Source organism: Leucoraja erinacea, chromosome 12 (genome assembly GCF_028641065.1).
Source record: "Leucoraja erinacea ecotype New England chromosome 12, Leri_hhj_1, whole genome shotgun sequence".
NCBI classification, from domain to species: Eukaryota; Metazoa; Chordata; class Chondrichthyes; order Rajiformes; family Rajidae; genus Leucoraja; species Leucoraja erinaceus.
The window spans coordinates 3,013,978-3,037,880 of record NC_073388.1 but is presented as its reverse complement, the minus strand read 5'-3'; the positions used below and the strand labels follow the sequence as shown (position 1 = coordinate 3,037,880).

Here is a 23,903-nt window from a genome sequence, read left to right as displayed (position 1 = left end):
TCTCATCCTTTGCTCTGCACTGAACAAAGACCCACCAAGATGAAGTCATACCTGTGATTGCTGTCATATCTCTGGGTTATACTGATACATCGGCACCATCCAGTGGCCGGGGTTTGCTACTGCTCACATGTAGCCAAATTCACCAGTAAGCAAATTCTTCAGTCGAGTGAGTTAATTGCACGGAACTAGACTGACATAATACATCAAAGTCATTGGCACATTGAAGCTATTCTTCATGAGTGCTTAAGCCAGACTTTCATCATGTACCTAGTCATTCTAGTAAGGTTTGTCTTACAAAAAAGCTGATTGGAAGTTCATAAATAAAGTGCTGGTGCCACTTGCTGGGTGGCAGCTTCTGTGAAGAGAATGGACAGACAACGTTTTGGGTCAGGACCCTTCTTCAGACTGAAAATTCGGTTCCCAACCTGAAACGTTGCCTGTCCATTCCCGCCACAGATGCGGTCTGACCTGCTGAGTTACTCCAGCATTTGTTTTTTGCTCAATATTCCATCATCTTGTGTCTCAATTTTATTGCTTGTAGGGTCAGTTAAGTGAATTGCAATACCGTTTATGTCTTCACTTTTGATTGTTCTACAAGGTTGCTTGAGTTTCTTGTGCAATTGATTAGATCAGCTGGGTCCGTTGCCTTTGGGGGGAAGGCAGGAACGGGGTACTGATTGGGGATGATCAGCCATGATCACGTTGAATGGCGGTGCAGGCTCGAAGGGCCGAATGGCCTACTCCTGCACCTATTGTCTATTGTCTTTGGAAGAGCTACATTCCTGGGAAGGGAGCACACAAGATGGTGAATTGGTGGATATCTAATTATGAAAACTAACGTATTTATTTAAGTAATTGAAAATCAAAACATAAAACCTACAGATGGTGGGAATCTGAAATTAAAATAGCTAATGCTAAAAAAAAGTGAATCTAGTTATCCAATCTAAAATGGTTAAGTAAATAAACCTTGAGTAAAATATGGCTAAGGGCCTGTCCCACTTGGGCGACCTAATCCGCGAGCTCTGGTGAATTTGCCCTCGACTCGTACCCGCAGCATGGTCGACATGAGGTCGTAGGAGGTCATCGTAACTCTCCTTCATGCTCGAGAAAGGTCTCCGCGTACTCGAGGTCTCAGCTACGTTGCGGCGTTTTTTTCAACATGTTAAAAAATGCCCGCGAGTAAAAAAAGTTGCCATTGAAAGAATCGATACTTTTGTTATTCATATAGACGTGGTAGGCCGGCATGTTAGTCGTAGGTAATCGAGGGTAGTCGAAGGTAGTCGTAGATAGTCTTCATCATAGTCGAAGGGAGGTCGAAGGAGGTCGTCTTCACTCTCCACTATTCAGTATCCAATTTTCCCGAAGTTAGTCGTAGCTAGTCGAAGCTGGTCTTCAACATAGTCGAAGGAGGTCTTCTACATGGTCGAAGGAGGTCTTCAACATGGCATTTTTTCAAACGCTTCTAAACTCGTCAATTAGGTCGCCCAAGTGGAACAGTCCTATTAGATATGTAAAGGAGCTTCTGGAGCAGAGTGATCCTGATGGAACTTTATTTTAGAGCAGTGAACATTGAAAAGTACAGCTCAGGAACAGGCCATTCAGCCCACAACGTCTGCCAAATATGATGCCAAGATACCTTAATCTCATCAGAGGTTGAACACTTAGGCCTTTGGAGAGATTTATTTGGAGAAAGGGTTGTATATCTTTTAATTCTGTAAAGTCTTTCAATAAATCTTTGGAATAATAAGAGAATCCAGATATGGCTTGGTAGAGCTGAGAAAGAAAATGAGCCATAATCACTTTGGGAAGTGGTTGAGGCTCAACAGACCAAATCGTCTTTATGTCATATAGTACTTGTCTGTTTTAGAAATGGAATCATTTTTATAAAGTTCCTCAGAGTATCGAGTACTCGTATTTAAAATATTAATTGTAATGAAATATTTTGTTTTGCAGCTTTCAGTTTATAATGAACCTTCAGCAAACTGCAAGTTTGTAGTGGAGCAGCCAGGCCGTTTGCTTGAGGGGATCTCTGCTCTGAGACAGACTGTTCAACCGTATGCTGCTCGGTGTAAGGTACACGACAACACACACCACTTGTTTCATCTGTGCTGTGCACCATAGAATTTAAATGCATGTTTTGTCAATGAAATTCAAAATATATATATTTTTAATTGGCCAGAATCAGTAACATTTATGCACTGGTAGACAAAAATGCTGGAGAAAGTCAGCAGGTGTGGCAGCATCTATGGAGCAAAGGAAATAGGCCGAAACACTTCTTCAGATGTTGCCTATTTCCTTCGCTCCATAGATGCTGAACCTTCGATTTTCCAGCATCTGCAGTTCCTTCTTGAACATTTATGCACTGATTGGATCATTTTTTTGTGGGGAAATATTTTCAATATATCTTATTAGCAATATTTTAGAATCACTCTTTAATCGGTGAAATTTAATTCAAAAAAAGCACTGTCGAATAATTATATTTAACACATACGATTAGAACAAAAGCAAAATGAAGGATTTGAGGGATATGGGCCAAACGCGGGAAATGGGTCTTGCTCAGAAGGGCAAGGATTGGTTAGCAAGGATGAGTTGGGCTGATGAGCTTGCTGTCTGACTCTGTGACTCTAATGTATTAAAATGTTAACAAGTTAAATCAAGCGTGTTCCAGTTGGAATCTTATGGTAGGGATGAACCACCTGGATACTGCCTGTCTGTCATTACATTGTGTGTATTGCCCAGAATTATGGACCCCTGTTGGGTGAACTGAACAAGCATTTTTCACAAAAAATGTAGGAAAAATCTTTGGCAGGTGGTGGATTGATATTCCCAGTTTAACGGTAACTGTGGTAAATAACTGAATACCTGCCTATGGTGACGCTGTAATGCTAATAATTCACAACATTTCTCAAGAGCAGCTTTTAATTAAACGGATTACTTGGGGAGTGGAAGCACCCAGCCTCTCACCTAAGGAATAAGTTGCACCTATGAGAAGTTTTGCTCTGATATTTAAAACAAAAATAACATGCTACAGTTTTAATGCTATAGAGGCTGTGACCAAATTTGCGATTGTCTCTGCCTGTTTGTGTGGTGCACTGATATGGATTTGGAGGGAGACAGTGTGTTCATGTATCATTTCTGGAATTAATGCAATGATGCACAGTCATGTTTTGAATTAAAGTCGCTTGAAATCACTGAGTTTACACCGATGGATAGACAAGATATCAAGTCTTAAGTAAACATGTGCCTTTGCCTAATTTCTGACTTGTTTGCTCTGCATGCACTTTGTCATGAAACATCAGTTTGTGTTTTTTCAAAATGGCCGCTGTTCATGGTCCTGCATTAATTTCCCCCTGCCTTCAGTATGATTCAAAGCCTGTTGTGGAATAATTAAAATTGGAACAATCAGTTAGTAACGATGGCTTTGGGTGGAAGTACTTGGAAAATGAATTGTTTTAAGGTGTGGTAAATGTTTCTGAGTTATATCAAAATGTTGATTTTTTTCCATGAATTAATATTGGAGGTATGGAATTCATCTCAATCTTTGAATTTCTCTGGAAATAAATACATGTTCAGAGCAAAAAGTATAGAAATTATATTTGTAATAATAATTAGCTTCTTTTGAGTAGTGTTTTGGTCTATTCGCGGAATTGGATAATAGACTGTAATCTTTTTCTGTTGCTTTTAAAGACTGGAGTAAAGTAGACAAGTGGATATTAAAAATTGCTGCTAATAGCTTAACTGTATGTACCCCAGGCATGTTGCTGGAAGCTTACCTGGACTCAAGTCCCTGCTAGTTACAAGCTGTAGACAAGTGGCTTGTAGGCTGTCCTTGACTTCCTTTGTAGAAGTCACATTTTATGAAAGTACAGTGTATTCTGTGGATGGGACATAGTGCAATGTTAGTGGGAATAGATATTTAGGGTAATGGACGATAGCCCGAACAAGCAGATGGCTTTATCCTGCATGGTATCAAGCTTATTGGGAGTTGCTTTTACCCAGACAAGAGTTAAGTGTTTCATCATGCTCCTCGCTTATGTCTTGTAGATGGTGGAAAGGCTTTGAGTTCTCAGGATGTGAATCACTCTCCACAGGACATCCAGCCCCTGACCTGCTCTTGAGGCAATAGTATTTGTATGGTTGATCCGGTTGTGTATCTGGTCATTGATAATTCCAATGATGTTGATGGTGCTGGACTCTTATGATGGTAGTGCCATTGAATGACCAAGTGGTTAGTCCGATTCTCTTGTTGTTGATGGTTGTTTTCTGGCACTTTAGTGGCATGACTACTCCTGGCCAATTAGCAGCCCATGTTGTTCGGTTCTTGCTGCTTGAACTTGAAGGCCTGGACTGCCTCATTTTCTGAGGAACTGTGAATGGATTTTAACATCATCGATGAACATCCCCACTTCTTAACTTGTGATGGAAGGAGTTTTGATGAAGCATTTGAAGATTGTTCTCTGAGGGACATCTACAGTGATGTTCGTGACTGGAATGATTGAGCTCCACCAGCCAGAGCCAACTTTTTTGTAAAAGGTACAAGCTCAGCTTTGGAATGATTTTCACCCAGATACAAATTGACTACAATTGCATTTTTTTTTAAAGTTCTGGAGTAACTCAGCGGGTAAGGCAGCATGTGATTGTGGTCACTGAGTCCACACCTTGTACAGGAGCTCACATCGAGAACATTGGTTGCAGAAGATGAGGTTAGTGGAGGTGCGCATGGGTCGGGCAGCATCTCTGGAGGACATTGATAGAAACATAGAAAATAGGTAGGCCATTCGGCCCTTCGAGCCTGCACCGCCATTCAATATGATCATGGCTGATCATCCAACTCAGTATCCCGTACCTGCCTTCTCTCCATACCCCCTGATCCCTTTAGCCACAAGGGTCACATCTAACTCCCTCTTAAATATAGGCAATGAACTGGCCTCAACTATTTCTGTGGCAGAGAATTCCACAGATTCACCACTCTCTGTGTGGAAAAAAAAAATTATTATCTCGGTCCTAAAAGATTTCCCCCTTATCCTTAAACTGTGACCCCTTGTTCTGGACTTCCCCAACATCGGGAACAATCTTCCTGCATCTAGCCTGTCGAACCCCTTAAGAGTTTTGTAAATTTCTATTAGATCCCCCCTTCTAAATTCTAGCGAGTACAAGCCGAGTCCATCCAGTCTTTCTTCATATGAAAGTCCTGCCATCCCAGGAATCAGCCTGGTGAACCTTCTCCGTACTCCCTCTATGGCAAGAATGTCCTTCCACAGATTAGGAGACCAAAACTGTACGCAATACTCCAGGTGTGGTCTCATCAAGGCCCTGTACAACTGCAGTAGAACCTCCCTGCTCCTATAGGCAAAGTTTCCAGTCGGGACGCTTCTTGGGGAGAAGGCAGGCACGGGTTATTGATTGGGGATGATCAGCCATGATCACAATGAATGGCGGTGCTGGCTCGAAGGGCTGAATGGCCTCCTGCACCTATTTCCTATGTTTCTTCAGCCTGAAACATTCTCACCAACACAAAGGAAAATCATAGTGTGAAGGGTTTAGATGGGGTGCAATTTCATTAAGATGTTCAGGAGAGTTTTTTCCAGCAGTATGTAGAGGCCCCCACCCATGAGAGGGCAACACTTGATCTGGTCTTGGGATATTGGGAAGGGCAAGTGAATGAAGTGTTTGTGGGAGAGCCTTTGGGATCAGTGATCAATGTTCGATTAGGTTTAATATAGTTGATTAAAATAGGGACAGAGATGGCCCACGTGTTAAAATGCTCAATTGGGGTAAGGCCAACTTTGATGGTATGAGAGAAGGTCTTGCTCAAGTTGACTGGAGCAGATTATTTGAAGGGAAAGGAACATCAGCCAAATGGGATATTTTTTAGGTGAATCCTAAGGATTCAAAGCAGTCACTTCTGTGTGGAGCCACAGAAGATGGGCAAGGTCCACAATATTTACCGAGAAGAAAGACAGGAGGACGGAGGAACTTCCTGCAGTCAACGCAGGAGCGGTCAATGTGAGCAGTCAATGTTACGGTCAAAGAGGTGCTGAAGGTACTATCATGTATGAATGTAGACAAATCTCCAGGGCCTAATCAGATATATCTGAGGACATTGTGGGAAACTAGAGAGGAAATTGCCCGAGCCCTGGTTGAAATTTATGTTGTCTTCAAGAGGTGCCGGAAGACTGGAGGGTGGCAAATGTGCCTTTATTCAAGAAGGGCTGCAAGGAAAATGCTGGGAACCATAGGTCAGTGAGCTTAACGTGTGTAGTTGGAAAGTTACTAGAGGGTATTCCGAGGGAAGAATATACAGGCATTTGGATGGACTTGGGCTGATTAGGGATAATCAGCATGGTTTAGTACAAATCTGATTGAGTTTTTTGAAGACATGATCAAAAAGGTTGATGAGGGTAGAGCTGTAGATGTTGTATACATGGATTTCAGTAAGGCGTTCGACAAGGTTCTGCATGGTAGGCTGCTCTGAAAGGTTAGATCACATGGGATCCAAGGAGAGATAGTTGAATGGATAGAAAATTAGAAAGGAAGCAGAATGGTGGTGGAAGGTTGCTTCAGAAGGGTGGTGAAAGGTTCGGTGCTGGGCCCGTTACTGTTTGTCATCAACATCAATCATTTGGATGAGAACATACAGGTCAAGATTACAAGTTTGCTGATGATACAAAAGTTAGTGGTTTTGCAGATAGTGAAGATGGTTGTGAACGATTGCAGCAGGATCTGGATCGATTGGCCAAGTGGGCTGAGGAATGGTTGATGGAATTTAATACAGAGGCAGGTGTTGCATTTTGGGTAATATAACATGGGCATGACCTACGCAGTGAATGGTAGGGCTCTGGGGAGTGTTGTAGAGCAGAGCGATCTAGGAGTGCAGGCGCATGGTTCCTTGAAGGTCGAGTCGCAGGTAGATACGGTGGTCAAAAAGGCTTTTGGTACATTGGCCCTCATCAGTCAGAGTATTGAGTATAGAAGTTGGGAGGTCATGTTGCAGTTGTATAAGATGTTGGTGAGACTGCATTTAGAGTATTGTGTTCAGTTCTGAGCACCATGTTATAGGAAAGGTGTTGTCAAGCTGGAAAGGGTACAGAGAAGATTTACGAGGATGTTGCCAGGACTAGAGAGTGTGAGCTATAGGGAGAGGTTGAGTAGGCTGGGACGCTATTCCCTGGAGTGCAAGAGGATGAGGAGTGATCTTATAGAGGTGTATAAAATCATGAGAGGAATAGATCGGGTAGTTGCACAATCTCTTGCCCAGAGTAGGTGAATCGAATTAGACAGGTACGATAGGACAGGTTTGGAGGGATATGGACCAAAGTGAGACTAATGTAGCTGGGACATGTTGGCCGGTGTTTCCACACTGTATGACTCTATGACCTGCAATGTCACCTATCCATGTCCTCTGGGGATGATGCCTGACCCGCTGAGTTACCACAACACTTTGTGTCTTTTTTTGGTAAACCAGCAACTGTAGTGCCTCGTGACTACAATGAAATCAAATTTAATTCAAATTTTGCTTGATTTTTGATGAAGGGTTTTGGTCCTTGACATTCCAATAGTTGTGTGCTGGTGAATTCAGATGGAGTCTTGATTGCTCTTGTGTTGTTTAAATGTTTGTTGATTTTGAAGAAGACACTATAATGAACCAGTAAATTTATTCTGCAGAGCAAGTAAAGGCTTATTCTACTAATTTGCTGATTGTTCCAACATTGACTGGTTCCAAGGTCATTCATATCACTAAATGTCTTCTGGTTTCCTGCTGTTCAAACGTTGTATTCTATTAATGCCGGTGATACCATCAGTCTACCATTGAACATAAAAAGCTACCATCCATCCTCGGTTTACTTTTTCATCACTTAATTCCATGATTTTTCAGTGTCTAGTTTTTGTACTTAAGGATTTTGACAGGTCCATTATCTTTTTAAGTGCTGGCATTTGCAGAGTTAATGGCTGGTTGCCACCAGATCCGGCCCCAGCCTGGACTTGCTTTCTGCAGGTTGCCTGTAGTCACTCCTGTTGAGACTTTACAGCCCTTGATGCCTGTCACAGACATCCACTCAGCAGAGTCTATGGATAGTGACAAGACCACAACTGACAGAAACTGAGTTCCTGCTGACAAATGCCCTGGTGGTGCTGTCAGTAGATCTTTTTCACTGGTCATTTCAACAATTATTTGAGTTTATTGTCCTATACATAGAACATGGGAGAGTACAGCATTGGAAATGTCCTTTGGTCCACAATGTGTGTGCCAAACATAATGCCAAGACCAACTCTTATCCACCTGCACGTGATTCATATCCCTCTATTCCCTGCACATTCATGTGTCTCCAGCACCGTCCCTGGCAGCATGTTCCAGGCACCCACCACTCACTGTCTTGCGCATTTTTTAAATTGCTCCTGTCACCTTAAAGCTATGCCTCTAGTATTTGATATTTCCACCCTTGGGAGGGGGGAGGTTCCTGTACCCTTTCTATGCCTCTCATCATTATATATATACTTCCATCAAGTGTCCACTCAAGTTCTGGTATCCCAGAGAAAATATACAGCCGGATGTTTACATGTGTAAACAATACAATAATGATAAATCCAACAACAAAATACAATGCAGAGTTACACTTTTTATCTGTGTTTTCCCTATACCCATAACATTATATTCTGCATCTTGTTTATTTTATCTCTCTTGTATTTCCTTGAGGTCATGGTATGGTATGTAGACAAAAATGCTGGAGAAACTCAGCGGGTGAGGCAGCATCTATGGAGCAAAGGAATAGGTGATGTTTCGGGTATGATTTGTCTGGATCAACAATGTTTTTCTCTGTATCTTGGTGCACGTGACAATATTGAACCAGAGGTCTTTGCTTTACAGAGGTCTGCAATCTCTCACCATTTAGATATTCTATTTTTCAATCAAAATGGACAATTTCACATTTGCTCAAAAAAGGACATCATTTGTAAAAGATCTACTGACAGCACCGGCAGACCACAAGGGCTGTGAAAAAAGTAGCCCCTCAGTTCCCTTTTAAATTTGTCACCTTAAACCTGTGCCTCATTTTTGATTCCCTCCCTCAGTTTCAATTTTATATTTGTAAATGTATGCAATTTTTAAAGGGAGATAACATTTTTGAGTTACCATTGACTTTTATATTTTGTATTTTTCCAGGGTGCGTATAATGCTGTTAAAGGTGGTGCAGAAAACTCTGTTGCCATTGGAAAAGGTGAGAGTGGTGTTTCTTCCAGAGTTTTAAGGACAGTAGTCAACTGTTGCCTTTACTGTGAATGGCTTTCGCAACATATATTGGCACTGGGTTCTCTTGGCTCATGTGCCTCATCTTCCATTGATGCATTATTTGTTGATATGCTAAGGCTCTGACAAATATATCACATCTTCACTGACTGTTGGAAATCATGGATCCATGCCAATTCAAATCTGAGAAGGAGTATTCAGGTTGGTACCGAGAACCCTAGCTATGCATAAATTGTAGGAGGGATGTATCATCACCTATATTACACACACACACACGCATACCTGACCTGTAGGGGACTTTTGTGGATTGGGCCACAGTTCCCTTCTTGCCCACATCAGTCATTTCAGAACCCACAAAACCAGTGGAGACAAAGTACCCTCATTACCAATGGGCTGACCCAGTCTGAAGAAGGGTCTTGACCCGAAACGTCACCCATTCCTTCCCTCCAGAGATGCTGCCTGGCCCGCTGAATTACTCCAGCTTTTTGTGTCTATCTTCGGCTGCCTAAGAAGACAGATTGAGTAAAACACAAATGCTGGTGTAACTCAAGGGAACAGGGAGCATGCCTTGTGTTTAGTAAGAACAGTTGGAAGTGATGACAAATGATAATGAGAGACAAAATGTTGAAAGACAAGATTGCAATGGAAGGGGAAAGACAAAGGCAGCTCAGTATTATTTATACGTCATACTTTAAAAGAGTGGTTGTGGCAAATCTCCCTCTGGACATTGGAAAAATAGTCCTATTTTGGAAAAACTACTTGTCTATAGTTGAAGGGGTGATGGCGAAAAAGTGTTGGAATCAAAAATCTCCCACACTTCTTTGAGATAGTATTGGAGGACATATGTTTGCTGCATTTAGGATTGAAGGAGGTAATGAAAATGTCTTTGCCGTCACCAAAGATAAGAAATTATAGCCATTTGTGCGTTTGAGAAACAGTTTGTGAAATTAAAAGAATAAGACTTTCAACGAGACCTGGGTGTGCTTGTACATCAGTCACTGAAAGTAAGCATGCAGGTACAGCAGGCAGTGAAGAAAGCTAATGGCATGCTGGCCTTCATTGCGTGAGGATTGGAGTTTATGAGCAAGGAGGTCCTACTGCAGTTGTACAGTGAGACCACACCTGGAGTATTGTGTGCAGTTTTGCTCTTCTAATTTGAGGAAGGTCATTCTTGCTGTTGAGGGAGTGCAGCGTAGATTCACCAGGTTAATTCCCGGAATGATGATGAATGAAAGAATGGGTCAACTGGGCTTGTATTCACTGGAATAAAGGATAAGAGGGTTGATCTTATAGAAACATATAACATTATTAAGGGAATGGACAGGTTAGATGCAGGAAAAATGTTCCCGATGTTGGGGGAGTCCAGAACCAGGGATCACAGTTTAGGAATAAGGGGTAGGCCAATTAGGACTAAGATGAGGACTAAGATGAGGAAAAACTCTCTGGTTTACACCCAGAGAGTTGTGAATCTGTGGAATTCTCTGCCACAGAAGACAGTGGAGGCCAATTCAATTTAAGAGAGAGTTAGATTTAGCTCTTAGGGCTAAAGGAATCAAGGAAGATGGGGGGGGAAACAGGAAAGGGGTACTGATTTTGGAAGATCAGCCATGATCATATTGAATGGCCGTGCTGGCTCGATGGACTGAATAGCCTACTACTGCACCTATTTTCTATGCTTCTATAACCCACTCAAGATTTCAAGGTAATATTTCTTGTACATTTGATAAAGCAAAGCACTTTTCCGGGGGTAAAATAATCAGTCTTGGTGGTTCACCATTGCCCTGTGAGTGGAATGAATGTTACAAGTGGTGACTTTGTGCAGTCTGGGGGGAAAAAATCAATGAATGTAGAGCAGAATTGTCAGCAAAAGTGAATTGTGATTAGAGGAAAAGGCTGAACGAGAGAGAAACTAATATGTGAAAAAAAGAGCTGTGGAACCAATGAATTATTGATTAAACCTGAAATGCTGAAGAAAGCATCAAATATGTAACAGATAAAGGAGCATATGCAGAACTAGATTTGCCATGAAACACTTGAAATCTCAGTCAAAGCCTTGAAAGGTGGAACAACTTTTCCAGCCCAGGGCAGACTTTCTTTTAAAAAAAACAAATATCTGCAGATGCTAAAAATGTTAAATAACAGGGAATGTTGGAGATACTCAGCAGGTCAGTCAGCATCTGTGGAGAGACAAACAGCTAATGTTTCAGATCAATGGCTCTCATCAGGACTGGAAAGGTGAGAAAACAAGCAAATGTTACGTTGCAGGCAGCAGTCGAGAGAACCATAGGTGGATAGCAGGCACGTGCCGTGAGTAATTACTCAGGGTAGGCAGTCAGTCGACTTTTATAAAGTCTTCAAAAGCCAAATCTCTTAATAAAGTACCGTATTTCTCGGCAATGAAGACGCACTACCATTTTGAGTGACTAAATTTTGAAAGGAGGCTGGTGGGACATAGAATTTCTCACGCTCAAAAAAATAAAAATAAAGAAAGCAATTTGCCCAAGGCTTCCAAATCTCCTTCATTCTGAATTACTGGATGGGTGGGGGTGGAGGGTGACGGTAGGTGGAAAGATGGTGGGGAAAAACAGGAGCACACCGAGGCAAGTTGAATCAATTGTGATCTTATTGAATGACAATACTAGTTCAAGGGACCAATTGGGGGGAGAGTTCCTTTCACAGCGTGTGGGGAGTCTAGCCAGGGGTAAAGTTGCGGGGACGGCAGGAGCATTGAGAAGGAGGGGGTCGGGGATCATGCCAGTAACTCACTCACTCAATGTAGCCGCGGCGCTTGTGGCCGGGGAGGGAAGCAGCTCGGGTGGCTGCTAGCGGTCGCCAGGCCTCAGCGCCTTCTGCCGGCCCGCTCACCTCTGGCAGTGCTCTCCGTCTGAACATCTCTCTCCTGCCGTTCACCGGCCTTGCTCATGTCAGCCGCTTCCCGTAAACCCTTAAATTCCAACAGCCGAGTAACCTCAATTGGTCCCTTGATCGCGCTGTCGGAATTTGAGGATTTGCGGGAAGCGGCTGACATGAGTGAGGGAGGTTCCGCTGTCTGGTCCCAACGGCCGCTTGCAGCCACCCGAGCTACTTCTCCCCTCCGGTCACAATGTGGTGGCTCCGCGCCCAGAGCGTCGCAGCAAGTGAGTTGCTGGCATGATCCCCGACCCCCTCCTTCTCAATGCTCCTGCCCTCCTCAGGGAGATTATGTACAATCATGGAGAATAGCTCAGCCTCAGATCGGCTCCATTTTGAACTTTGCTGAGTGCATCTTGTCATCATTCTTGCTCCCTGTCTCCTGCTACTCAATCAATTTCCAAACCAAAAAATGAATTATTTTGCATTCTCTACAAGCTTTGACTATAAATTGTTTTTCTCAAACTCCTTGTAGATTAGTGTCCTTGGACATCCCCCCCATCAACTATAAAAAGTCACCTCTTCAAAAGAAGGGTCTTGACCCAAAAAGTTGCCTATTTCCTTCTCTTTAGATGTTGCCTCACCCGCTGAGTTTCTCCAGCATTTTTGTCTAACTTTGATATTCCAGCATCTGCAGTTCCTTCTTAAACCTCTTCAAAAGGTTCACCAGCTCATCGGCCATGATTAGGCAACTTCAAACATTCAGGTTCCCCAGTTTACCCCACACTTTCTTAAAATAGGAGAGTGAAGTGCAATTTTCTCACCACTTTTCATTAAACCCTGAAATGGAGCACGTTGCCCTTGGGATTCGTCAATGTACTAAAGTCAACTTTATTTGTCACATACACATACAAGATGTGCAGTGAAATGAAAGTGGCGATGCCTGCGGATTGTGCAAAAACAACAGAACAGAATCAGTATTTACATGTTTGAAAAAAAGCCTACTGTGCAATGATTTCCTTTACTGCTGTCAAATTGTAGCCTATATATATTAATATTAGCAAGTCGTGATTTCTGATATAATATAAATTGTCTAAAGATGAGTGGGATGTAGTGCTGTTTGCTGTAAGCACTGATGTGAAATAATCATGTTTGCCATTACTTTAACATCCATTTGCAATGTCATTTCTTGGTTTAGTGTGTTTTTCCTGGTGTAAGTATAAAAATGTTTTGTGTTTATTTTAATATCACTTGCACATTTATTCCCTTGCCCCCTTTGTGTACAGCTACTTTCATGTGGCCACTTTTATCAGAGTTTGACATTCTCCATCTCTGCCATGCCACTTGCTTTTGCTTTGAATTTGTTTTGTTGAAGCTGCACTTTAGATTTTCATGGTTGTATTTTTGGCAACTGGAGGTCTTCTCTCCTGTGGGTTTAAAGTGTTCCACTTCACATAAATCATTCAACATCTCCCACTGCTGTGCAGTGATTTTATCTATGATGATTATGTGCATTCTCTGTTTTATCACTCAAAGTCAACCTTGAGTAAAATCTAGGACCTTGGTACCCATTTCATGTTCCTCATTTTCAAGCACCATGCTGCATTGGTCATTATGATTTGCTATTGAAATCTATTTAGATTGTGAATTAAATCTTGCTCATTGCTTTAGTTTAGAGATACGGCATGGAGACAGGCCCTTCAGCCCACCGAGTCCGCACCAACCAACGATCACCTGTACACTAGTTGTATGTTCCTAGTTTTGCATTGTACACACTAGGGGCAATTTACAGAAGCCAATTAACCTACAAATCTGCATGTCTTTGGAATGTGGGAGGAAACCAGAGCACCCGGAGAAACCCCAGGCAGTCAGAGGGATAACGTACAAACCCAACATGGACAGCACCCATAGTCAGGATGGATCCCGGGTCTCTGGCACTGCAAGGCAGCAACTCTACTGCTACACCACTGTGTCATCCGTTATTTCGTATTTCTCCATTGCCCATCAGACATGTTGTTGCAATTTTAATGATCTTGTGCAAATGTCCTGCCAAGGATGTGAAGAAAAAAACCTGTATCTTTTTATTCCTTGAAGGTGCGTACATCTTCCTCAAGAATCCACCTGAAGGCTTCTTTCCAAGAATGGGTGTGATAACAGTGTCTGGATTGGCAGGACTAGTTCTATCGTCAAAAGGTGCGTTATGATCACAAAACAATTGTTTCTTCAGGACTTGCATGTATTGATTCACGTTACATCAGTTTAGTTTGATATACCAGTCAAACTCTCCTCACCTGCGTCCACCTATCACTTGCCAGGTTTTGTCCCGCGCCCACTTCTCTTTTCCAGCTTTCTCCCCACTACTCCATCAGTCTCAAGAAGCATCCCATACTGAAATGATGCCTCAATAGGGGATTTTAGCTACAGGGAGATATTAGAAAGACTTGGATTGGTTGAGGGGAGACCTGATAGAAGTATATACAATTATGAGAAGCATAGATAGGGTAGACAGTCAGAACCTTTATCCTAGGATGGAAAAATCAAATACATGAGGACATAGCGTTACAATGAAAGGGGTACAGTTTAAAGGAGATGTGTGCAGCAAGGTATTACACAGAGGGTGGCGAGTGCCTGGAACGTGCTGCCAGGGGTAGTGGTGGAGACAGATTCGATAGTGGCATTGAAGATATTTTTGGATAGGCACGTGGATGTGCAGGGAATTGGGGAATATGGATTATATGCTGAAGATAAGAGTTGATCTTGACATCATGTGTGACACAGCCATTACGGGCCAAGGGGTCTGCTCTTGTGCTGTACTGTTCTATGTTCTGTAAAATGTCACCTGCCCATCCCCTCCACAGTGCTGCCTGACCCACTGAGTTCCTACAGCACTTTGTGCTCAAGATTCCAGCAGCTACAGTCTCTTGTGTCTCCAGGTTAATTTGATGCTCATTTGATAGTCCACGTCTGAAGAAAATTTGGGACAGATTTTAATTGTGAAGCAGCCTTGTCATAACTGGCTGGTCCATTGTAATTTTGATCTGAACAATGACCAATGTTTGGAGTTAGAGGACAATAGGTTGTTATCGTGCCTGATAGAGACGTAACAGTGAAGCAATGTTTAAATCGGCCTCACGTGGTACAACTACAAAATGCCTCTCTAGTTGGGGTACATTGTTAATGTGCACATTCTGGCATTGGTTATATCTACTTGGCTGTACTAAAGCCAAGTTTTTGGTCTGTTATTTCAACTCCATTGGCAATTTTATTAATATCAGAAAACACAAAGGAAAATGTTTTACTGTCTTTGAACCAAATGCTGCGTTTTGACATTTGACAAGAAAGTAATCATTTTCTATCATATTGGTGATGCACGGAATTTATTATAGTTTCCAAAAGTTTATTTAAAATATCACCATTAATCTCCAGTCAACATATACTTAATATTAAACCCTTGAAAATAATATATTTTGAAGGCTGAGCAGGATAAAAGAACCATTATGTAATTCATGTTTGTTTGATGTCCTTTTCCATTCTGCATTGTGTGTTCCCACGTGATAATTTAAAATGAAGGATGATATTTACTTTCCTAATGAGTTAGCTTTATTCTACACCAAATAATCAATTCACTAGTTTGACTCGACATTTGATAAAACACATCCACTCATTGGTTTAGAAAACCTTTGAAGATAATTTTTCTCCCTATGAATGCAAAAGATGAAACTGAGATATCCATCGTGGATCAGTTTCTGTATTTGAAAATGAAATGCTTTGAGCAAAGACTTGAATGGTTGAGAGAGAATTATTTTTAAGTTAGGCAAGTGAAGCAGCCCACAGTGTGTGCAAGGTAATGAGGTCAGTGTTTTTTGTATCATAATGTGAAAACAATTTGTACCTATTGAACTAAATGAACCTGATCATAACTATTAGTCTGTTGGTTTATGCTGAAGAAATAAAAGCATTCTGTTTCACATCAAGCTTTGACTCGCCAAATGTTTACACTTCTAAGAGAAAAGAAACATCATATGAAATGCATGATTACCTGGTTTGGTTCACAATTATATGATGTTGCATTTCTGGCTCAAGGTATTGTGAAATATAATCGTAGGGCTGTGTGAATTCGTCTAAAAAAAATAAGATGAGGGGTGAGATTTTTTAAATCTAGAGTGTCGGGTGTCTAGAACCTCTGCCAAGCGTGGTTGGGGCGGCAGATATGATAGTGCTATTTAAGATGCTTTTAGATTGGCACATGGATATGCAGGGATGGAGGGGTATAAGTTGCCTGCAGGCAGTTGAGGTTAGTTTAGCTTGGCAGCATATTCAACACAGACATCGTGTGCTGAAGGGCCTGTTCCTTTTGTTACAATTCTATGTTGCTGTGGCATGGTGGCACAGTGGTAGAGTTGCTTCCTACAGCACCAGAGACCAGGGTTCGATCCTGTCTACGGGTGCTGTCTGTACAGAGTTTGTACGTTCTCCCCGTGACACTGGGTATTCCCCAGGTGCTCTGGTTTCCTCCCACATTCCAAAGACCTGCAGGTTTGTAGACCAATTGGCTTTGGTAAAAATTGTAAATTGTCCATAGTGTGTAGGATAGTGCTATGTTAATGGGGATTGCTGGTCGGCATGGTCTCAGTGGGCCGAAGGGCCTGTTCACTTTCTGTATCTCTATATGAGACTAAACAAATTAAAATGCCTACACTCACATCTGTCATCTTTGAATTCCAACAAGTTATTGATCAGACTCGTTTGTAATGGTGTCCGTGCCTGACTTTCATTGGGGTTGTGTGGTTTTGGCCTTGACGTAGCATTATTTCTTTATGAGCCTGTTATGCCAGCTTCTAACTGGAAAGCCGTGAGGAGGGATGAACATTGGAATATGCAGTTTTGTTCGTGCAATCTTCCAAAAATATGCTACGCCTGCTGTACTTTAGGCCACACAGATGTCTTTGGGTTTGAAGATCTATGAAGTTTGTATATAAAAAAACATTGAATTCACAATACAAATGACCACCTAAAGAGAGAGTCGTTTTCCTTGTAATTTAGGAAAGCACAAAGTTTTGGAGTATGTGAATTTGAACAGTTTGTGTTTTCAAGTTCATCTCCACACCCTCCAACAATAAACCAATCAATATTGTCTGAGAGTATGGACCTTATGTTGCAATTTGTTTTCCTTAACCACGATTTCTTGTGGCCCTTTTGAATTTCCGTCTACACAGCTTCCCGGGTTCAGAAAATGGCATATCCTGTGGGACTCGCAGCTGTGGGAATGGCCATTTGCTACCCTCAGCAAGCTATTGCTGTTGCAAAGGTAAAATACTTTGAACTATCTTATGCCTTCCTTCCTAAGCTAGTACAAAATAAAATATTTATGTTACTATGTTTTGGGACATGCACAACAAATATAAATAATGCCAATGTCCTGAAGACTAACTGTGGAAGAAGTGAGAGAGAGAGAGAGAGAGAGAGAGAGAGAGAGAGGCACTGAGCAATTTGTTTTGTGTTGTGAAACTATTGGGAAGCCAGCATAGTGGTTAAGGTGTGTAGGCAATGGGACTAGCAATCCCAGTTTACAAATTGAGGATTTAAATTCAGGTGACTGAATAATGTGGATAAATTAGATTAAAGTCCAGCATATGAATGTAAAAGACAAGGCAACATTATCCATTCTAAGCAACAAGATGCAACAATTTCAAAGAAAACTGCAAAGAAAATTGAGGCTCTGGTCAAGACAAAGGAGGAGGCATAGAGCAAGTGTGGGCAGCTGAGAGCAAGTATGGGCAGCTGGGATCAAGTGTATTTCTGGAGGTGTTTCGAGAGCTGAGGAGCATGCTACAGAAGGAAGACAAAAATGCTGGAGGAACACAGCGGGTGAGGCAGCATCTATGGAGCGAAGGAATAGGTGACGTTTCGGGTCGAGACCCTTCATCAGACTGAAGAAGGGTCTCGACCCGAAAAGGTCACCTTTTAATTCAGTCTGAAGAAGGGTCTCGACCCGAAACATCACCTATTCCTTCGCTCCATAGATGCTGCCTCACCCGCTGAGTTCCTCCAGCATTTTTGTCTACCTTCAAATTTTCCAGCATCTGCAGTTCTTTCTTAAACATCTTATGCTAAAGAAGGAAATCAGGAGGGCAAAACAGGGGGCAGGAGATGGCTCTGGCGGAAAACATTAAGGAAAATCTTTTTTTTTAAATGTACTTTAAAGGAAAAAGGGAGAAGGGTCAGCTGTGTGGAAGGGGTGAGGATGTGCATGGCTTCGATCCAGAGGCACTTTTTACTTTCTACCTATTTAATGCGATAGGTGCTGCTGTAGAGAGAAAACGTACTCATGCAGTTGCAAGCTTGGGGATGTAAAGGCACCACATATTTGCTCAGAAAAATAGCCATTTTGCAGAACATTTTACGGCTGATATTCTGCTATCATAATTTATACAGCGGCTGATTCATTTTGAAAATATGGTAAACTGATCTATCGTTTAATATTGTGGTAAATCCAAAAATACAATTGTCCAGCACAAATTTCTTAAAAATGTTCCAAATCAGAAGCCCCTCCAGTGTTAGTTTTATTTTAACAGTTTATTGGTGGTGCAGTTTAGGCCGGGGAGACAACGTTAAACAGGGAAGTTGCCAGTGTTATATATTTCTTTCTTTAGTTTTCTGGGCAGAAGATGTTTGCCATAAGCCAGGGGAGTTATGAGGCAATCCGATCCCTCTGGAAAGAGAGTCCACAGAAGAAGGAAAGACTAACAACGACTAAAGACCTGCAGGTAAAATGGATCTCTGTAGAATTATAGCTTTAATGGACTAAAATGGAATGAATTGCAGAAAATATTTAATTTGCATGCACCTATTTAAATAGTTACTTGCCTGCACCTATTTAAAAATGATACTTTTCCTTACATCTTTTGAACATTACAATTTGCACTAAATGATTATCTTCTGGAAACATAGAAAATAGGTGCAGGTGTAGGCCATTCAGCCCTTCGAGACAACACCGCCATTCAATATGATCATGGCTGATCATTCAAAATCAGTACCCCGTTCTTGCTTTCTCCCCATATCCCTTGTTTATTTTAGCCCGAAGAGCTATACATATCTAACTCGCTCTTGAAAACATCCAGTGTATTAGCCTCCACTGCCTCCTGTGGCAAATAATTCCACAGATTCACATCTTTTTACGGAGCTTCTTCTAAATATAAACTTGTCAGTGCTGCACTTGTATTTCAAACACAAATCCAAGGTGATCATCAGCTTGGATTGGATTTCTTGTCTGTGGCAATGTCAGGGGAAATGAATTCTAACCTGAAGCCTCAGACCTTTTGTATCTTGTTACTCCTGTTTCACCCTTGCTTATCTAGACGATTAAGAATATGGACCAAAGAGGGAAAGATTAATATTTTGAGTTTATTTAGGATTTTATTTGTAGCTAGAAATGAGAACAGAATGAGAAGATGTGAGACAAAGGTTGAAAACACAGCAATGGGCTGGTAAACTCACCAAAAATGTTAACATCAAAAATCTATTGATCTGTCTTGTTTTATATTTTCAGTGTGCATTTTGTTTGAGTTCCGTACCAAGCTGTATAATCAGTCATTGCAGAGTTAATATCCTTTGCAAAAGTTAAACCATTCAAGATGACCCATGACGGGATGCTTTTTGGCCACATTTTTGTAAACTGAAACTGACTGTCAGCCTTTGCATCTTGGAGCAAGTAATGGGCCTGTCCCACTTACGCGATTTATTTGGCGACTTGCCGGCACCCGTCATAGTCACAGCAGGTCTCCAAAAGTTTTTAACATATTGAAAATCCAGCGGCGACCAGAACAAGGTACGACTCTTTGGGCGACTACTCACGACCATACAGGCTTCACCCCGCGACATGTCGCCTGTATGGTCGTGAGTCGTCTCCTCAGTCACCCAAAGAGTCGTAGCGTCTTTCTGGTTGAAAATTTTCGGCGACCTGCAACGACCTATGATGGGCGCCGGCAGTAGCCAAAAAAGTTGCGTAAGTGGGACAGGCCCATAAGGATACAGATGTCAGGTTGTGTGTGATCAGGGTTGTGGTGAGGTAAGTGCTGATACAAGACAAATCTGCCATGAGCCGAACTGGACGATTTCATGGCCAAAATAGCAATAAAAACTAAAAATGACCCTTGCGCTCAGTCTGACAAACTTTACAACAAATGTTAACTCGAGAATGACCGGACTGTTGTTAAATATTCTGCTCAATATGAGCATGATCAAATAAGCTATTCATCTTTGTTATTGAAGTGTTATTTTTTCCTGTTCAGATCACTAAAGGACAGGAGCCCCAGTCAAACCAAGAGAGATTTAATAGGATAGAAGGCGGCATCTCTCCATTGCCACAGAATCAGCAGCCAACAATATCGGATATTGTGTTTGTGGCAGCAGAAGGTACCAATCAGCACTTCTACCTTTCTGCACCTCTTCAGACAAATAATATGTCCCTGAATATAGAATTGTATGTGGTCTGTGCTGGGGCATTTGTTATTTTCTTAATTTCATAAATTCTAGGAGCAGAATTAGGCCATTCAGTCCATCAAGTGTACTCCACCATTCAATCATGGCTGATCCATCTTTCCCTCTCAACCCCATTCTCCTGCCTTCTCCCCATAACCCATAACACCCGCATGAATCAAGATATTTAAGATAATCAAGATTTTGATGATTAATTATGAATGTCTCTTTCTATTCTCCACTCTTTCTCTTTGTGTGTGTGTGTGTGTGCCGCCTCTATTTTATGTGTTGAATTTTTGCATTGTTTCCACATAACGTTTCAGATTCTGACTATTGCCATTCTGCAGTGTTCAGTGCAGAGACAACGAAATGCAGTTAGCATCTCCCCAGAAGAGCGACATAGAATATGAGCAATAAATAAATATATTAACGTTTGGGGTAAAGCTAAAGGTTAGTTTAGTTAGTTCACTGGGAAGAACTTTTTTCACACAGAGAGTGGTGAATCTCTGGAACTCTCTGCCACAGAGGGTAGTTGAGGCCAGTTCATTGGCTATATTTAAGAGGGAGTTAGATGTGGCTAAGGGGATCAGGGGGTATGGAGAGAAGGCAGGTACGGGATACTGAGTTGGATGATCAGCCATGATCATATTGAATGGCGGTGCAGGCTCGAAGGGCCGAATGGCCTACTCCTGCACCTAATTTCTATGTCTATGTTTCTATGTTAGTTGTTCCATTCTGGGTCAGCAAGATGCTCATTATTCTCTCGGGTCAGTTGGATCTCGGGCTGGCTTTATTTGAATATTTTTATCAAGCACACCAATTAGAAAATATTTGGTCGATGGAAAATTGTATAGTTGTGCCAGAAATAGCATTTGATTTCTTACCCATTTCAATTACCAGTTTATTTCTTATAGAAACATAGAAATTAGGTGCAGGAGTAGGCCATTTCTTCGGCCCTTCGAGCCTGCACCGCCATTCAATATGATGGCTGCCTGTACCGTACCTGCCTTCTCTCCAATATGATCCCTTTAGCCACAAGGGCTGACTCCCTCTTAAATTACCCAATGAACTGGCCTCACCTTCTGTGCAGCGAATTTCACGTCACCACTCCTGTGTGAAAAAATGTGTTTTTCTCTTCTCGGTCCTTCCCCTTTATCCTTAAACTGTGACCCCTTGTTCTTCAAAAGGCTTTGATATTTTCAGATAGATAGTTACAACTCAGTGTCCCGTACCTGCCTTCTCTCCATACCCCCTCCATACCCCCTGATCCCCTTAGCCACAAGGGCCACATATAGTTATAGTTATACATGTTTTATGAAATCTAGCATGAAGTAATGTTCACTTTATTTTACACAACAGAAAAACGAATGATTCCAGTCGACTCTAGCTTGCTAGATCATGGTCAGTCAAGTCCTGAAGATACAGACTTGTACACCACTCGAAGTTAAGAGACCAGATGTCTGCAGATATTTACAATGTCGGATGTTTGAATTTGTTAGTCGTGCGTAAGTTCATAAATTCAGTACCTCGAATGATACCATTTATACCAGTGCATGAAGTTACTTTATTGTACGCTGCCTATTTATATGTATCTCAGATTAAAAAAAGTGTTCATAATTTTGTCTGTTGTGTAAATGTGCTGGAGAATGCATAAAACTTTAACAAATACACAAGATCTCTGGCAGTCTACACCACAACTTTTGAGCCATGTGCTACATCTAGAAAATAGATGAGCTTTTCACTTTTCCGTCTACACACTCTCCCGTCTCCACAACTCATCAACAAAATGCAAGGGGCAAAATTAATATTGTGACCACACTGGCACCTGCTATTCTCCACTCTTCTAACTTTCTACACAAAATATGTTTTCTCCCTCCATTTCTCCTAACATTAGTCCTGCCTCCAAACTTTTATTTTTCTCCCGTTGCCTTTCCACCTCCCTTTGATATCTCGCTCTCCAAACTCATCGATTGCTGAGCCCCGTTCCCAACTCCCTTCCCGCTTTTCTCACGACACTTGATCATTTTCAATTTCCTTCCCAGCCTTCAAATTTGCCGATACTGTTAACTATTCTCTCTTGGAACACACTCCCAATTCCTTCAAATCTTCTATCATCCCCTCTCTCATACAGAAATCCAACCCTCATATTTAGTTAAAATAACATTGAGTTAACACCACAAATTTGTTCTTGATTCTTCAAAGCAGATCGCCATTCCATTTCTATACATTGTCCTTGGAATCGGCTTGTAAAAAACGATCTCCTTATAAGAATAGCCTTCTGTTTTTTAATTAGGAAAACAACCTTGCATTGAGATGAATCTTGAAGTCCCAGCACAGCGAGGGAGGGCTCTTTGAAAATTTCTATTCAGTTGGTCCTTATCTTAGGTTGAAACTCACTGGCCAAAGCAATAAGCATTCACGTAAGAAGGAATTTCGTGTTCAATATTGTTTCAATGATCTTTTGATCTATTGGTACAACATGAATTGGGCTCTTCAAAGCGTGGCTCGCCTCCAGGTTTAGGCGCCACAGCCAGTTGTAATTTCTTGAGCTGGTGTATTTTGACTTTGCCAAATGTTTTTGATAGATGTGGATTTTCACTAAATTGTCATGTAATCCTAAATGGAGATGTCAATGTTGCAAGTCCATCATTTTTGTCGACTGGATAATGGATGGTGACAATAAATTTAGTTCCTAATCAGTGCCTTGAAAATTTCACACGCCGAGTAATGCACAGTAGTCGGTGAGTGTTTTGTGTTCAGAAATGGAGTGCAAAGCTATATGAGGCAAGAGCCAAGGTGTTGTGTACAGTAGATGAAGCCTTGCATAACAGTGACAGCTCTGCTTTGACTGTCCCGTGGATTGGAGTGGGTCATTTAGGGATGGCCAGGATCTGCATTGAGAAGCGGTGGCGGGGGTTAGGGGTTGCTTTGTTGTGGGGTTGGGCCAAGTGTGTTCAGCCGTCAGAAATCATTTTGTTCTTCATCTCCTGGTCACCAAGGCTGAAAAATGGCCCCATTTGGGCTTGCTGCTGTAGGTGTTACACTCATTCTAAACGCCTGCTTCTATATGGACCATGTGGGTGAGACTAAAGTTAGCAGCGTGATGGCGCAGCCGTAGAGTAAAGGTGGTATCTATATATTACCGAAACTCTCATCTTGTTTGTTTGTTTATATGCGTGCGTGTGCGTGAGAACCTAAAACCCCGCCAAAACGGTACACGATAGCGCTACAATTTTCGGCCTACCTTACCATTGTCCTGTGATGTAAATGAAACAAGTTTCGTTCAGATTGATGGTATATTTTACAAGTTATTGACATTTTAAACTTTACA

General features: G+C 41.7%; 1 protein-coding gene across 2 annotated transcripts in view; it reads left to right on the top strand.

The window, feature by feature from the left end:
* LOC129702004 (MICOS complex subunit MIC27-like) overlaps positions 1-22,189 on the top strand; it is a 38,849-nt gene extending 16,660 nt beyond the window's left edge. For both annotated transcript variants that reach the window (XM_055643473.1, XM_055643474.1), the window contains exons 3-9: positions 1,954-2,073; positions 9,161-9,215; positions 14,189-14,287; positions 17,311-17,402; positions 18,748-18,861; positions 20,386-20,509; positions 21,932-22,189. In XM_055643473.1, the coding sequence (XP_055499448.1) occupies positions 1,954-2,073; positions 9,161-9,215; positions 14,189-14,287; positions 17,311-17,402; positions 18,748-18,861; positions 20,386-20,509; positions 21,932-22,020 (693 nt within the window). In that variant the 3' untranslated portion in view covers positions 22,021-22,189. The remainder of the gene's footprint in view (positions 1-1,953; positions 2,074-9,160; positions 9,216-14,188; positions 14,288-17,310; positions 17,403-18,747; positions 18,862-20,385; positions 20,510-21,931) is intronic.
* The last annotated feature ends 1,714 nt before the right edge of the window (positions 22,190-23,903 follow it).